The 14582-nt window shown below is 32.5% G+C and overlaps 1 protein-coding gene across 1 annotated transcript; it reads left to right on the top strand.

Moving 5' to 3' along the window:
- The first annotated feature begins 2525 nt into the window (after positions 1-2525).
- Positions 2526-11230, top strand: LOC115889953. The gene is made up of 2 exons (XM_030910053.1): positions 2526-2729; positions 10852-11230. Exons 1-2 carry the CDS (start codon positions 2589-2591, stop codon positions 11050-11052), a joined length of 342 nt encoding a protein of 113 aa, XP_030765913.1. The 5' UTR covers positions 2526-2588; the 3' UTR covers positions 11053-11230.
- The last annotated feature ends 3352 nt before the right edge of the window (positions 11231-14582 follow it).

The raw sequence follows: 14582 nt of genomic DNA, 5'->3' as shown, positions 1-14582 counted from the left end.
AACGTAGATATTAGCAAATTCACAAACCTTATTGTATTTTTGAAAAGAAAAGCTTCCGGATATCAGGCAAAGAAATCAAAAGTATTTACAAAACTGGAAATAGAACGCTTTATGAAAGAAGCTGATGACAAAGAATTCCTGTTAGCTAAAGTTGTCTTAATCGTTGGAGTATTTGAAGCATGTAGGAGGGAAGAAATCACGTTTTTAACCGTAGATGCCATTAAAAATTGTCAGTCCATTTATTAGTGTGAAGATTCCGAATACAAAAACTCATTTTCCAAGAGTGTTTACGATTACTGAAGGACCAATAGATGGTATCAATTTCTTACATGTATTTCGTAAGTACGCAAAACTTCGACCACTCATTGTGACACATCAGCGATTTTTCTTGACGTATCGAAAAAAGCAATGCTGTACCCTACCAGTTGGAATCAATAGAATTGGGGGTATGGCAAAAAAGACAGCGGACTTTCTTGGACTCTCCAACGCCATTGAATACACTGGTCATTGTTTCCGGCGCAGCTCTGCAACAATGCTGGCATATTCAGGAGCGGACATAACAGTTTTAAAGCGACATGGAGGTTGGCGATCAAGCTCGGTTGCTGAAGGTTACATTGAAAATTCAATTGAACAGAAAACCGAAATAGCAAAAAGAATCATGGGACAGAAAGATACGCCAAATAAGAAATTAAAAGCAGTTCACGTAGAAGCAGAAGCTACCAGCGTTGCCAGTACAAGAAATTTACTTATTCCGATTCCTACAACTTGCATTTCTCTTAGAGACGAAAAGTTGGATGCCTTTGTATTCATTTTACTAATTTAAATAATTGTACCTGTAAGATTTATAATAAATAAATATTTTTATTGTTTCTAACGTTTCATTTTTTACTTTTAGGCACTAGTGCCTAAACAAGTATCACTTTTAGATACTAGTGCCTAAATGAATGTCATTTCGAATCTCAAATAAATATCAAAAACAAAAACTGTCAATTTCGAAACGCTTTCACAAAAAAATATTATCACAACTAGGAAGCTTATCTAATAGACAAAAATCCAGTAAACTTATATTTAATATGTGTATTAATCAAGTTCCTCAAGTTTTTTGATAATAATGGAAAGGGTATTACCCATATTTATTGAAATAAATATCTCTGTTGGGTATTTTAATTTGTAATTTAACTGCTAAAATACAAAACTGTTAAAAAATAAATCCACCGTAAGACTAAAAAGCTCTGTTAATTTATAATGCCGGGTCCAGACCAAGCAGACAAAACAACGACAAGACAGAAACATGTTTTACGACAAAATTGCGACAAATCCAATATATTTCTGCGACATTTTTGTTTTGTTTCGAAATTCGGAGACTTTTCAATGTCTCCTCTCGAGTCGGTAAAGATCAAAGTGTCTATGTTTTGTTCGTATATTTTGCGACAAGTAGTCGGCGCAGTGTGGAATGGCGTGTGCTGCCAACAGTAGGAGACCAGTGAAATCACACATGGTTAATAATTCGCAACAACTAAACTTTTGACTTTGTTGTACTTTTGTTATTGCGGTGTGGATAACTGGAAATGGTTTAATAAACTGAAAATGATGATGATAATAAAGTAAACTAGGTACTTAAAGTTCAGTTGAATGACTTTGTAGCACAGATATAAATCAATATTCTACTAAAAAGCTGTTTGAAATGTTATAACCTCAACCTTTCTGAACTAGTCGGTCGATCTTTGATCAAAAAATTTATTGAAAAATATCAATCGATAACGCGATTTACAAAAAATCACACGGTTGTTTATAAGCGGCTGTCCGCGTATACATTCATCACTAGATTACTATTGACCTCCAGTGACTGTCTATGTTATTAATATTAATTACATATTAATGTGCTTAAGATAAAACGGCATAATTTTCCACAAGACATCAAATATAGGCGGCAATCGCACTACTATATTTATATCTTCGAGAACGATGATCTTTAGGACCTTAGAGAAACAAGTAATCAAAGAGGCGTTAGTATATAAATTAAAAAAATATATAAAATATCAGATAACAGTTACATGGTTTGTAACACTGCACTATTAAAATGAGATAAAAGTTAATAGCAACGATGTGTCTAGTAAAATACTTATTACTTCTCACTACGTTATGCTCCATAAAGAAGTTAGTATATCTTTCGGCATGCACTTGAGAGATGTGTCAAAAGTTTTTTACAAGTACACGAGACCCACATTGTATGGCTGAATCCTGATGGCCTTTTCAGAGGCTGTATGGAGGAGGTGGGTTGTCATTGATGTCCTTTACGAATCCTGTATAATCAGCAGCATACACTCTTGCCACTGAGCCACAGTTGGTGTTGTAAATATAATCTCAAAGGTTAGGAAAATAAGTGGCAACATTGTTTTATAACGTATACATTTGGCTTTGGTATAATAAAGGCAGTCGTTAGCTGATGCTCATGAGAGTACGTTCGTTTGTATTATTTTTCCCGCCAAATGTTTTCAATATATTATAACAAATAGGTGAGGTTATGTGCCCAGAACGTGTTTAAAAAGCGAAAAAATACGGAAACGAGTATTCTTGAGTGCTACACGATGGCAGTGAACTATTTATCTAGTGTTCCTCGGCTAACGGGTCGTGAAAATTACTCAGATTGGGCTTTTGCAGTGGAAAATGTGTTCGTCCTTGAGGGTCTGACGAAATGTCTTGATGGCTCTGAGACAGATTCTGTTGTAGTAAGTAAGGCCAAAGCTAAGTTAATTTTAACAGTTGGTCCTACGTTATTTATCCATGTAAAGGACACTAAATCGGCTAAAGATGTATGGGATAAGTTAAAAAAAACTCTATGAAGATTCGTGTTTCGCGCGAAAAATTAGTTTAGTTCGGAAATTGATTTCGTTGAGACTTGAAAATTGTGAATCGATGGAGTCTTATGTTAACCAAATAATCGATACATCTCAGAAACTAGAAAGACACTTCTGCTTTTAAACTGACTGAAGAGTTTATTGGAAGTTTGATGCTTGCTGGTTTAACCGACAAATATGAACCGATGGTTATTGCAATTGAACACTCCGGAATTGACATAACTGCAGATTCAATCAAGTCAAAATTGTTAGACATGCATCTAGATGGCGTTAGTGGGACGTCAACGTCAAGTGCGGGTAGTGCGTTTGCGAGTAACATTTCGGGCAAATGGAATCATCGAAATGACAGCGGTCGTGGTAACAGTGGCAACAACGGAAAGCACAAAACGTAAATAAAAAAAAGTGAGGTTATCTGCTATAGATGTAAGAAGATGGGGCATTTTATGAACCGATGTCCAGAGAAGAAAGCTTACAGTAAAGATAATACATCTAGTGCTTTTAATGCTGTTTTTCTTACTGGAAAATTTGAGAAATCAGACTGGTACATTGATTCAGGTTGCAGTGCTCATCTTACAGCTCAAAGAAATTGTTTAAAAATGTAAGAGAAGTTCCAGTCAAGGAAATTACAGTGGCAAATGAGAATAGTTTAGCTATTGAATGTGGTGGTGACACAGAACTCACGACATTAGTGAAAGATAAGCAACATTTAATTAAAGTGAATGATGTATTCTACGTACCGGACTTAATGACTAATTTATTGTCTGTGAGCCGCTAATAAAAGAATAATAAATGAGTTGTTTTTCACAAAAACTGCGTAACATTTTAATAGCAGAAACGAACTGGTAGCTACAGCTAGTTTAGTAGGAAATGTTTACAAGTTAGATATTGTGGAGCCACATACAAAACTAGTAGCAGGATTAGCAGTCTCAGGAGAAATTTGGCACAGGCGTTTTGGACATTTAAATTACAAGTACCTGAATTCTATGAAGAATGGCTTAGTTGAGGGCTTTGATTATACAGGAAGTTTATCACAAAGTGACTCAGGCATTTGCGAAATCTGTTGTCAAGGTAAGCAAATGAGACTACCGTTTAATCATAAGGGCAATAGAGCAAAATCTATTTTAGAAGTTATTCATGGGGATTTATGCGGTCCGATGGAAGTGACATCTATAGGGGGCTCAAGATATTTTATGATATTAGAAGATGACTACGAGAATGGTGTTTACATATTCACTTAAAAGTAAAGATGAAGCTTTTGAAAAATTCAAGGAGTTTAAAGAATATGTAGAAAATCAAAAAGGTGAACGAATAAAAGTTTTTCGTACTGATCAAGGGACAGAGTTTGATGGGAAGTTTTTTCAAGAGTATTATAAGAATCAAGGAATTTTGCATCAGCAAACAAATGCTTATACTCCGCAGCAAAATGGTATGAGTGAACGGATGAATAGGACCATAGTGGAAAAAGCTCGTTGTTTGTTATGTGACGCAGAACTTGAAAAAAAATTTTGGGCGGAAGCTGTAGCAACAGCTGTTTATCTCAGAAATCGATCTGTAGTGTCAGGATTGAAGAAAACTCCATATGAAATGTGGTTCAACAAGAGGCCAGATGTAAGTGGAATACGAATTTTTGGTAGCAAAACCATGACACTTGTACCAAAAGAGAAAAGACAGAAATGGGATAAAAAATATAATAAAAAAAATGTTTTTAGTTGGGTATAGTGACAATATAAAAGGCTATAGACTGTATGATCCGATAAGACAGAAAATAATAATCAGCAGAGACGTAGTAATTGAAGAAAGCATAAGAAAACCAAGAAACATAGAATATGAACTACAAGAAGTATCAGATTCAGTGGGGGCTGAGGTCAGTCAGCCAGATAACTAGACTGATGAATCTTTTAGTGATGCTGAGTCAATCATTTCATCCAGCGATGAAGATTTTATTACAGAACTACCAACAGAAGAATGTGTGGAAGTAAGAAAATCTCAAAGAATTAAAAAACCTATGCAGTTTGAAGACTATGTAACTTATGTTTGCATACAAGAAGAAAATCCTAACGATGATGCAATGATAACTTCTTATGATGATCCAATCACTGTGAAAGAAGCTATGGCAAGTTACGATGCTAAGCTATGGAAAGAAGCAATGTGTGAAGAGATTCAGTGCTTTGAAGATAATGAAGCTTGGGAATTAGTGGACAACTTACCTGACTCTTCAACTGTTGTTCCATGCAAGTGGGTTTTCAAACGCAAAACCAGTGAAAACGGAGACGTAAAACATCGCGCGCGTTTAGTGGCGAAAGGTTGTGTACAAAAAGCGGGTGTGGATTACAGTGACGTGTTTTCTCCAGTAGTAAGACATTCTACTTTGCGACTGTTGATTGCATTAGCAGTCAGTTAAATTTGAAAAATTACACATCTTGATGCAAAGGCAGCGTTTTTAAATGGTGTACTTGATCAACCAGTATATATGAAACAACCTGAAGGATTTGTTGTTAAAAATCAAGAGAATAAGGTATACCGTTTAAAGAAGGCTGTTTATGGGCTAAAACAGGCGTCCAGAGCTTGAAATGCGAGAGTGAATGAAGTTTTGTCAAAAATTGGTTATAAACATTCACAACATGAACCTTGTTTATTCATTAAAAGTATTGCACTAACTTTTTAGTAGCAAGTATATGGTCGATTTTTTACTTTTTCCGATAATTCTAAAAATGTTGATAATTTAAAATCAAAGTTGAGTTTAGAATTTGACATAAAAGATCTAGGCGAAGCTAAACAATGTCTTGGTGTTAGGCTAACTAGAGATTATAAAAGAAATGCTATTTTTTAGATCAGGAAAACTATATTGACAAAGTTTTAAAATCTTTTGGAATGGAAAATTGTAATGTAGTTAGTACTCCTATGGAAAGTAAAGCTAATGTTGAAAAAAAAAATTGTTAATTCAAGTAAAAACTTATGTAATTTACCTTATCAACAGCTCATAGGAAGCTTAATGTATTTAGCTGTGCTTACTCGACCAGACATTACATTTGCTGTAAATTATTTAAGTCAATTTAACAATAATTTTTCAGAATATCATTGGCAGTGTGCTAAGAGAGTACTTAGGTATTTAAAAGGTACAAATGCTGTCATAGATTAGAGTTTTCAACAAGCTAGTGATCATTTTGATTTAGAAGGTTTTGTGGATTCTGATTGGGCTAATGATTGTGATAGGAAATCATACACAGGATATGTATTTAAACTATGTGGTGGGTCTATTTCTTGGCAAAGTTGTAAACAAAGAACTGTTGCATTAAGCAGTACTGAGGCAGAATATATAGGTCTTAGCGAAGCTTCAAAAGAAGCAGTTTATTTGAAAAATATTCTAGGTGAAATAATTGATTTTCACGATAGTGTTACAATATATAATGACAATCAGAGTGCACAAAAACTTGCTTTGAATCCATTGTTCCATAAGCGAACAAAACATATTGATGTACGCTATCATTTTGTTAGAGAATGTATTACAAATGGAATGATAACAATTCATTACCAACAAACTGATGAAATGGTAGCAGATATATTAACGAAGGGTTTAGCTAGAATTAAGCATTCTTATTTGTTAAGAAACTGGGTTTTACCTCTTAACCATTTGAGATAGTGGGTGTGTTGTAAATAACTTCAAAGGTTAGAAAATAAGGCAACATTGTTTTATAACGTATATATTTGGCTTTGGTATAATAAAGGCAGTCGTTAGCTGATGCTCATGAGAGTACGTTCGTTTGTATTATTTTTCCCGCCAAATGTTTTCTAATACATTATAACAACAGTTGGCCGTACTAATTACAATAGGTATAATAAATATAAAAGAAATAATATTATATTCCTGCACATTAACAGGTATTCTCGTTGCTTATTATAAATTTACGCTTGATTGATATTTCTGTGAAATATGGCAACATTACAAGATGTAAATATACACGTAAATCTTGTATTTCCAAGTATTTTAGAAATCCTCTACGATTACTTATTTCTCTGAAAAATAAAAAAAAAAAAAAAAAAAAATGTTTAAAAAATAATAACAAAGCACAAGAACAGGATCAAAGTACAGAGTGACTGAAAATAGATTATTATAGATCGCCATAACGTTGATATAATTGTCTGGAGTAAAATAATCTTCCTGTTTATATATCTACTTTTACTCAGTACTTTGACAAATTCTGTAAACTTTGGTACTGTTAAATAAAGATTCTAAATATAACAAGTAAACGATATGCATCAGTTTGATATTTATATTTGACGCTATTTATAAGGTGAAAATCGAAAAAATCTACATATACTATATTATACAGTAGTTATGGAATGTAGTAAAAAATAGTAGGGCATATACATATACCTATAAATGAAACTAATGGACTAAAGCCTATTCATGTAGACTAAAAGCCGCGTAGTGGACTTGGGGTGTCACCAATCCTTCCAGGCCTGTAAAATAACATAACATTATTAACATAGCATAGAAACACTTAATATTAACCACATTAATGTACATCGGAATTTTTACTGTACTGCAATAATTTGATTCTAGTGCGAAAAGAACCAATTTATGAAATTGTGTTACCAGTTCTTCAGCCAGTCCTGTGAGCAATAAAAATGATTGGACACTAGTGCACTAGTGCTATTATGAATTCATAATAACACGCAAATTTTAAAATAAGAAACAAGCAAAAAAGGTAACTAAATAGGTATATTTATTGTAAACATTAATTATAATATCAGTACAATTGGTTAAATTAATTCCAGACGATGAAAGGTGAGTTGAATTTTCAATATCCGAAGGGACACTTTCAGTATCAGAATCACCCATATTAATATTATTTTTTGCTTTTTGCTGAAACTGCATAAGTCATACAATCAACAAGCACGGTTACCACGGTGTTGACTAATATGGGCACCTGATAATTTTGAATTTCAATTTTTATGAGGATATCTCTGATATTTTAAATTAAATCAAATCTCTTTGGATCGTCCCTCGTGTCGCGTCGTAGATTAAATGTTGAATGATACACGTTCGATACGAACTTTTTAATGAAACTTGTCAACTCGGCTAACGCCTCGTGGCTTAACGTTACACGCATTTCATTATGATGTTCGTATCGAACTTGTATCATTAATAACTATTATGGTTTTAAAGAAAAAAATAATAATTTTGCTTTGATTTCAGTTAAAACATCGGTAGTGTTCCTATGAAAGCCGGTGGTTCCTTATAGTCCAATCAAAATTTGACGGTTGGCCTTGCTAGGCTACATAGGCCTTATTAGTAACATTAACAAATCATGAAAATATAAACACTTAGTTTTTAGTTATAAATACATACCGGGAAACTTGAAACAATGTTTTATGTTTATAATATTATTATTTGTAAGGGTTATTCAACTTTTTAACTAAAAAAAAACATTTGGCCTTACAAAGAACAAACCCACAAGAAGACCATTATAGGTAATTTCTGTTTTTTGTAATTTTCGATATAATACTCTTAGTAATATGATTGTGTTCAAAGAATGGTCGTTGAGTTTTTTAAAGAAGATTATAATATGTTAAGCATTTAATATTTCATTTAAATGAAAGAGCTTTTTATGTAGTTTTAGTAAAAGCGGATATTTTGATTATTACAACTCTAGTTTTACGTTGAACGACTGATTTACAATATTGGCCTTGTATGGAGCCCTGTTCCTTGCAAGGACGTTTGGAAGAGCTTAATAAATAGTGATTACATCTAGAATAAAAAAAGTAATATGTATGTTACACAATAAAACAAAGGGTTAATTAATAATTTGTATATTTCAGATTTCATTTATCCAGTAAATGAACTAATAAAAACTGTTTATTCGTTACAGTGGTCTTCCATGGTCCACCCACCTTATGCATTGGCCTTGGTCTTGCAGATCTGGCGCTAGTCTTTGTCTCGTTCTTGCTTTTTTTGAACCTAAACCAAGACCAGTCTCGCTAATCACTAATGAATGATTTATTAGTTGAATTCTATTTTTTTTTGTTCTCGAGATTCTTAATGCAACTACACTATATTAAACTGAGTCACCGTATTCACCCAGCGAGCGGACTTCATTTGTTTATGGCGACTTAGGCTTTTATTGTCTCGCATATACGTCTGTCTAATTGTTGTAATTTCAGCGGGCGTATCGTTTCGAACGTACACGATAATTTGCGGCCATGCAGCGGAACTGACCGACGCGATGCTCCTTTGTTTCACTTTATTTATTTATGTTTATTTTTTCCGTTGCGTTCAAATTACCGCGGCTAATTAGAATTTAATAGGATTATATCGGTCGCTGGGGATGAATCACTCACTGCAGTCTGAAAAGGTGCGGTTTATAATATATGAATAATACCGTGTGATTATAATGTTTCATTATTATTATTGTTATTAGAGTACGCGAGGTAAAACCGTATTTACGTTTTAGATTAAGTAACGTAAAATTACACTGATTGTCCTAGAAAACAATTGCCGAATCATTTACTATTACATATTTGTTATTATTGTAAGCTTCATGGATTAAAATCTTAATTCCGAACCTCGAAATTAGTGGATTCAATTAGCGTAGAAGTTTGTTTCATTAATTTCAATGTAAGCATTCAGAACGTCAAAATTAGTGATAGTAATTTTCAATTAGTAGAAAAGGTTAACACACTTTAGCTTCATTCCGAACCTCGCAATTAGTGGAATAAATTACTGGTTTCAATTAGCGTAGAAGTTTGTTGCTTTAATTTCATTGTAAGCGTTCAGAACGTCAAAATTGGTCGTAGACATTTTCAATTACTAGAAAAAGTTATCAAACTTTAATCTTTTCCACTAATTATAATTAAAAAATGCGAGGAATATCATTTTGGCTATTGATTATCTTCCGTCAAGAGAAATTGTGGTTAGAAATCAAAAGTTTATTGTTTTATAAGAAGCTAAATATTAGGCTTTCTCTATGGATACAACTGACTAACGCAAGCTGTTTCTGGATATTCTATCAATTTTATTTGTGTTTTTTAAACATTGTGAATGATTGCAAACTAAAGCTTCATTCAGAACCTCGCAATTAGTGGAATAAATTAGTGGTTTTAATTAGCGTAGAAGTTTGTTCCTTTAATTTCAATGTAAGCATTCAGAACGTCAAAATTAGTGGTAGACATTTTCAATTAGTAGAAAAAATTGTCAAACTTTTAACTTTTCCACTAATTATACTTGAAAATTTGCGAGAAATGTCATTTCGGCCTTTCATTATCTTCTGTTAAGAGAAATTGTGGTTAGAAATCAAAAGTTGATTGTTTTATAAGCTGAATATTAGGCTTTCTTTATGGATACAACTGATTAAGGCAAGCTGTTGCTAGGATATTCTATTAATTTTAATTGTGTTTTTTAAACATTGTGAATGATCGTAAACTAAAAATTATAAAGTGTAATTGAAATTGAAACCACTAATTTATTCTACTAATTGCGAGGTTCTCAATGAAGCTTAAAAAGTATAAAGTGTAATTGAAACTACTAATTTATTCCACTAATTGCAAGGTTCTGAATGAAGCTTTTTAACTTTTACCACTAATTATACCTCAAAATTTATGAGAAATGTTATTCTGGCTTTTGATTATCATCTGGCAAGAGAAATTGTGGTTAGAAATGAAAACTTTATTATTTTATAAGCGAATTATTAGGATTTTTCTAAAGATAAAACTGACTTAGTAATTTTACTTGTATTTTTTAGACTTGCGAATGAATGAAGTATAAAGTATAATTGAAACCACTAATTTATTCCACTAATTTCGAGGTTCCTAATGAAGTTTTAATACAGATATAAGTAATTTAAATGCACAATTTAATGATGAGAAGAAACAATAGCAAATACGAACAAGAGATTTTGTAAATAACAGCCATTGGGTTAAAGTGGATCGTTTTGTTTTAAGGTACATTGGATTATGCCCCCAGTAGTTTTAATATGTTTTCATTTTTTCACAGATGAAAGTACCTCACTACAGGGAAAGAAAATATATCGGACATCGCACCGAGGAACAGACTCTGGAACAGATGCAAACCGCTCGACAACTTATATTGAATGGCCACAAAATGAGATTTGCTACTTTAAAGAACTTTAAACAGGGGTATCATAAGAAAGTTAAAAGACACCCAGTTATCAATTTATGTATTATTTGCTCTTAAGTGTCCTTTTTTAAGAGATTAACACACTTTCTAAGATTAGATTTTAATATCTTATAACTATATATTTAGCAATAAACTATCGAAGTGCATGAGTTAGAAAAAAATATCCCACTATGATCTACCCCCACCCCCTTCTTTTTTGAATAGGAAAGAAGCGAAATAGCTAAATTATAAAATAAGTTAACAGAATAGAACCACCATTTCTTTTAATTTGTAATTTAGATTAATTTGCATGTAAATAATTTAAAAACAGTTTTTAATAAACATATGTAAAACTAACTATTATTATTAATTATTTTTTATCATTTTTACTATTTCAGATTACTTTGCTTTTAGAATAAATATATATTTTAAAAAAAAACAGGATGTTTCCAATCAATCATTTTAAAAACATCGATAGGCAAAACAATTTAATTATTCTAGTAGTACTTAAGTAATTATAGTATTTACAACTTTAATAAACAAATAAACAAAATTATAGAGAAATACATATTTGTTATTTAATTATTTTTAATAAATCTGTCGTATTGTTACTGTGTTTCTTGAAAGTCAACATAGATTTTCAATTTATGTAAAAAAATAGTATTTTAATAACGATATAAGCCTCTTCGTTAGACAACCACAACTATATTTAATTTTTACATATCTTGTAATTTTAAAATTTGACAATTTCCACGACTTTTACATTTTGCCTAAGTTACTTCATTGATCTAGTTTATTATCTGAACCAAATGAACTTGTTTTTATTTCTTTAAGTACGTAGTGAAATACTTTTTTTTGAAGTGAAACACAACTATAATAGTAAATTAGATTAAATTTTTTGATGTGGGCTATTCCATTGCGACCTTTTCAGACTTAAAGTAGTCTTTTTCTGCACTCCGTGTAAGATTCTCTAGTTGTATTCTTCTCAGAAAGTCTAATAACTTACACCCTTAGTAGGCCTGCGCTTTAGTTGCACAAACGTATACTTAGTATACCTAGACATACGAGGTTCATCGATAAAACTAAAATGATGTGCACTCCCCCGAAAGATCATAACAATGCTATATAAAAATCAGAGAAGAGCTTTTGGAATATGTAGCGGAATTCAATTACCTCGGCAGTTCGGAAAAGGTCAATATCGACTCTGAAATTCAGCACAGGATTAGCAGCGCCTCAAGATCATTCTGGAAATTGAAAGACAGAGTTTTCTACAAAAAAGAAACTTGCAGTGTACCGAGGAATAATAATCTCCACCATGTTATATGGAAGCGAAATCTGGGTGCCGTACCGCCGACACATAAACGCATTAAACAAGTTGTAACATAAACACCTTAGCCTAGACAACTTTTAAGAATCAAATGGTTCCACCATGTCTCAAACGTATCTGTCCTTGAAAAAACAAGCTGCGAGAGCGCTGAAGTCATGATTACAAAGTCCTGCTTAAGATGGGCTGGTCACGTATGCAGGATGCAAGAAAACCACCTACCAAAATTTCTTCTGTACGGTGAGCTTGTAGACGGTAAGAGGAAACCGGACAACAACTGAAAAGGTATAAAAATATTTTTCACGAAAACTTAAAGGGGATAAGCATGCAGAATTAGTCGGAAGAAGCAACGCATAAGTTAACTGCGACAACCAAAAAGTAAAGAGGCAACCATAGAAAGAGTTGTCATTTCCATAGTCAAAACTAGGCAACACGTTTAACGAGGATCGATTGTAGCGCACCCTTGAGCCCTAACTGAACTAATGGAAATATGACAGACGTAATCGGTAAAATAGGTATCTGCATTACCTACCACAAAAAAGGCGGGCAGTTTAAATGTGAAAATAAAATTCTATGTATTTTTAAAAATATTGCGAAATCAAAACTGCAAAAAATATAAAAAGTGTCTATACCTATGTGCAAAAAATATAATGAAAATTTATTTTTAAAAAAGGTATATTTGAAAAGTATAAACTATTGTACACTTTTCAAATGCTTACAGTTAAATGCTAAATTAAATTTGATAATATAAAACATATATGCTGAATTAACCTCGAGGGGTAAACCGCTGAAGAATTTCTGTACACTAATGCCAAAGTAATGCCAAATAATTTAGTACTAATAGCAATAATACCACGAAAATGCCAAAAATGCAAACATCTTGTACACCAAAATACACCAGCGGTTTACCCCTCGATTAACCTGTAGTATTATAAAACGTATTTAACAACGCCCCTAACAAAACATGTAATATCGCAGGGTTTCCTCGGGAAATAAAACTTCCTCCATAATTTCTGTACGCACAAACACAAAACAAACAAACAAAGTATATGCTACACCAAATAATAACAAAATTCCAAAATGCAAAACAAAATTGTAAACAATTGCAAAATACCTTTGAATAAGAAGACTAAGGAAGGAGCATATCAAAAATCTTAGGTACACCGCGATGGGCCTCAAATATGGCCGACTTAAATTCCGGTTTATCAGTGTCGTTCTAATTTTATTTAAAAAATGTAAAACTATGATGTAGGGTAGACGTGGGGCAGACTCAATAATTTGTTGTTTTATTTTACGTTGTGAATAAATGTTGGTAGTTATTAAAATTGTTATAAAAATATATAATTCTAATAAAAATAAATAAGTTATAATAAGTATTTATTAACACAAACATCCGATACGCTACTGAAGCAGGTAAGTCAAATTAACGTATCTAAATTCTTTGACATCTAATCTTTGACATATCTTTGACAAGTAATAAATAAAAGCTAAAATGCAAGAAAAATATATAATTTAGTTAATTTAAGTGAATTTCATAAATGATCGGTTTACTACACGTATGTATATTATATAGTCACTTACTAGCGAAAAGTTGTTCCATTATTTCATTCAATTTTTGCCGAGATCTACCGCACGCTACACAACCAACTATTTTAGAATCTTTTTCGATAAATCGCGATAGTGTCACTGTTAATTTAAGTTCTGCCACAATTTCCATCTAGATTTACTGCCTTTATACAACTATCAGTAGTTGAATAAATAATAAATAACATAAAATAAGCTCCGTAAAGACTGACAAATCCACAAAATTTCAAATCAAATTCAAATGTGTCAAATGAATCGTCAAACAGAACTGTCAAGGATCCCCACCCTAGAGCGCTTTTATGGTGGTTTTTCCGCCCACCATGCATGAATACATGGATAGCATTATGCTCCTTTCTTAGTCTTCTTATTCAAAGCAAAATACAAATAATTTGCTGTCATGTCACTTGTCAATCTTGTCATGACACGTGACAGGCAGCAGGTGACGACGCTTTGGAGCCCTAACTGAACTATGCAACATTATGGCCAATGCATAGAGAAATATAAAATAAAAGAGTTGTCATTTCCATAGTCAAAAGTAGGCAACACGTTTAACGAGGATCGATTGTAGCGCACCCTTGAGCCCTAACTGAACTAATCGAAATATGACAGACGTTATCGGTAAAATAGGTATCTGCATTGCCTACCACAAAAAAGGCGGGCTGTTTAAATATGAATATAAAATTTTATGTATTTTTTAAAA

This window comes from Sitophilus oryzae, unplaced genomic scaffold (genome assembly GCF_002938485.1).
Source record: "Sitophilus oryzae breed Bouriz unplaced genomic scaffold, Soryzae_2.0 scaffold_857_pilon_pilon, whole genome shotgun sequence".
Taxonomy (NCBI): Eukaryota; Metazoa; Arthropoda; class Insecta; order Coleoptera; family Curculionidae; genus Sitophilus; species Sitophilus oryzae.
This window is presented reverse-complemented; position numbering and strand designations above follow the sequence as displayed.

Excerpts from the sequence above, each read along its gene's own strand:
- LOC115889953 (XM_030910053.1), top strand. The coding sequence starts at position 2,589 with ATGGCAGTGAACTATTTATCTAGTGTTCCTCGGCTAACGGGTCGTGAA. Across the intron at positions 2,730-10,851 it reads CTGAGACAGATTCTGTTGTA|ATGAAAGTACCTCACTACAG; the intron begins GTAAGTAAGGCC and ends ATTTTTTCACAG.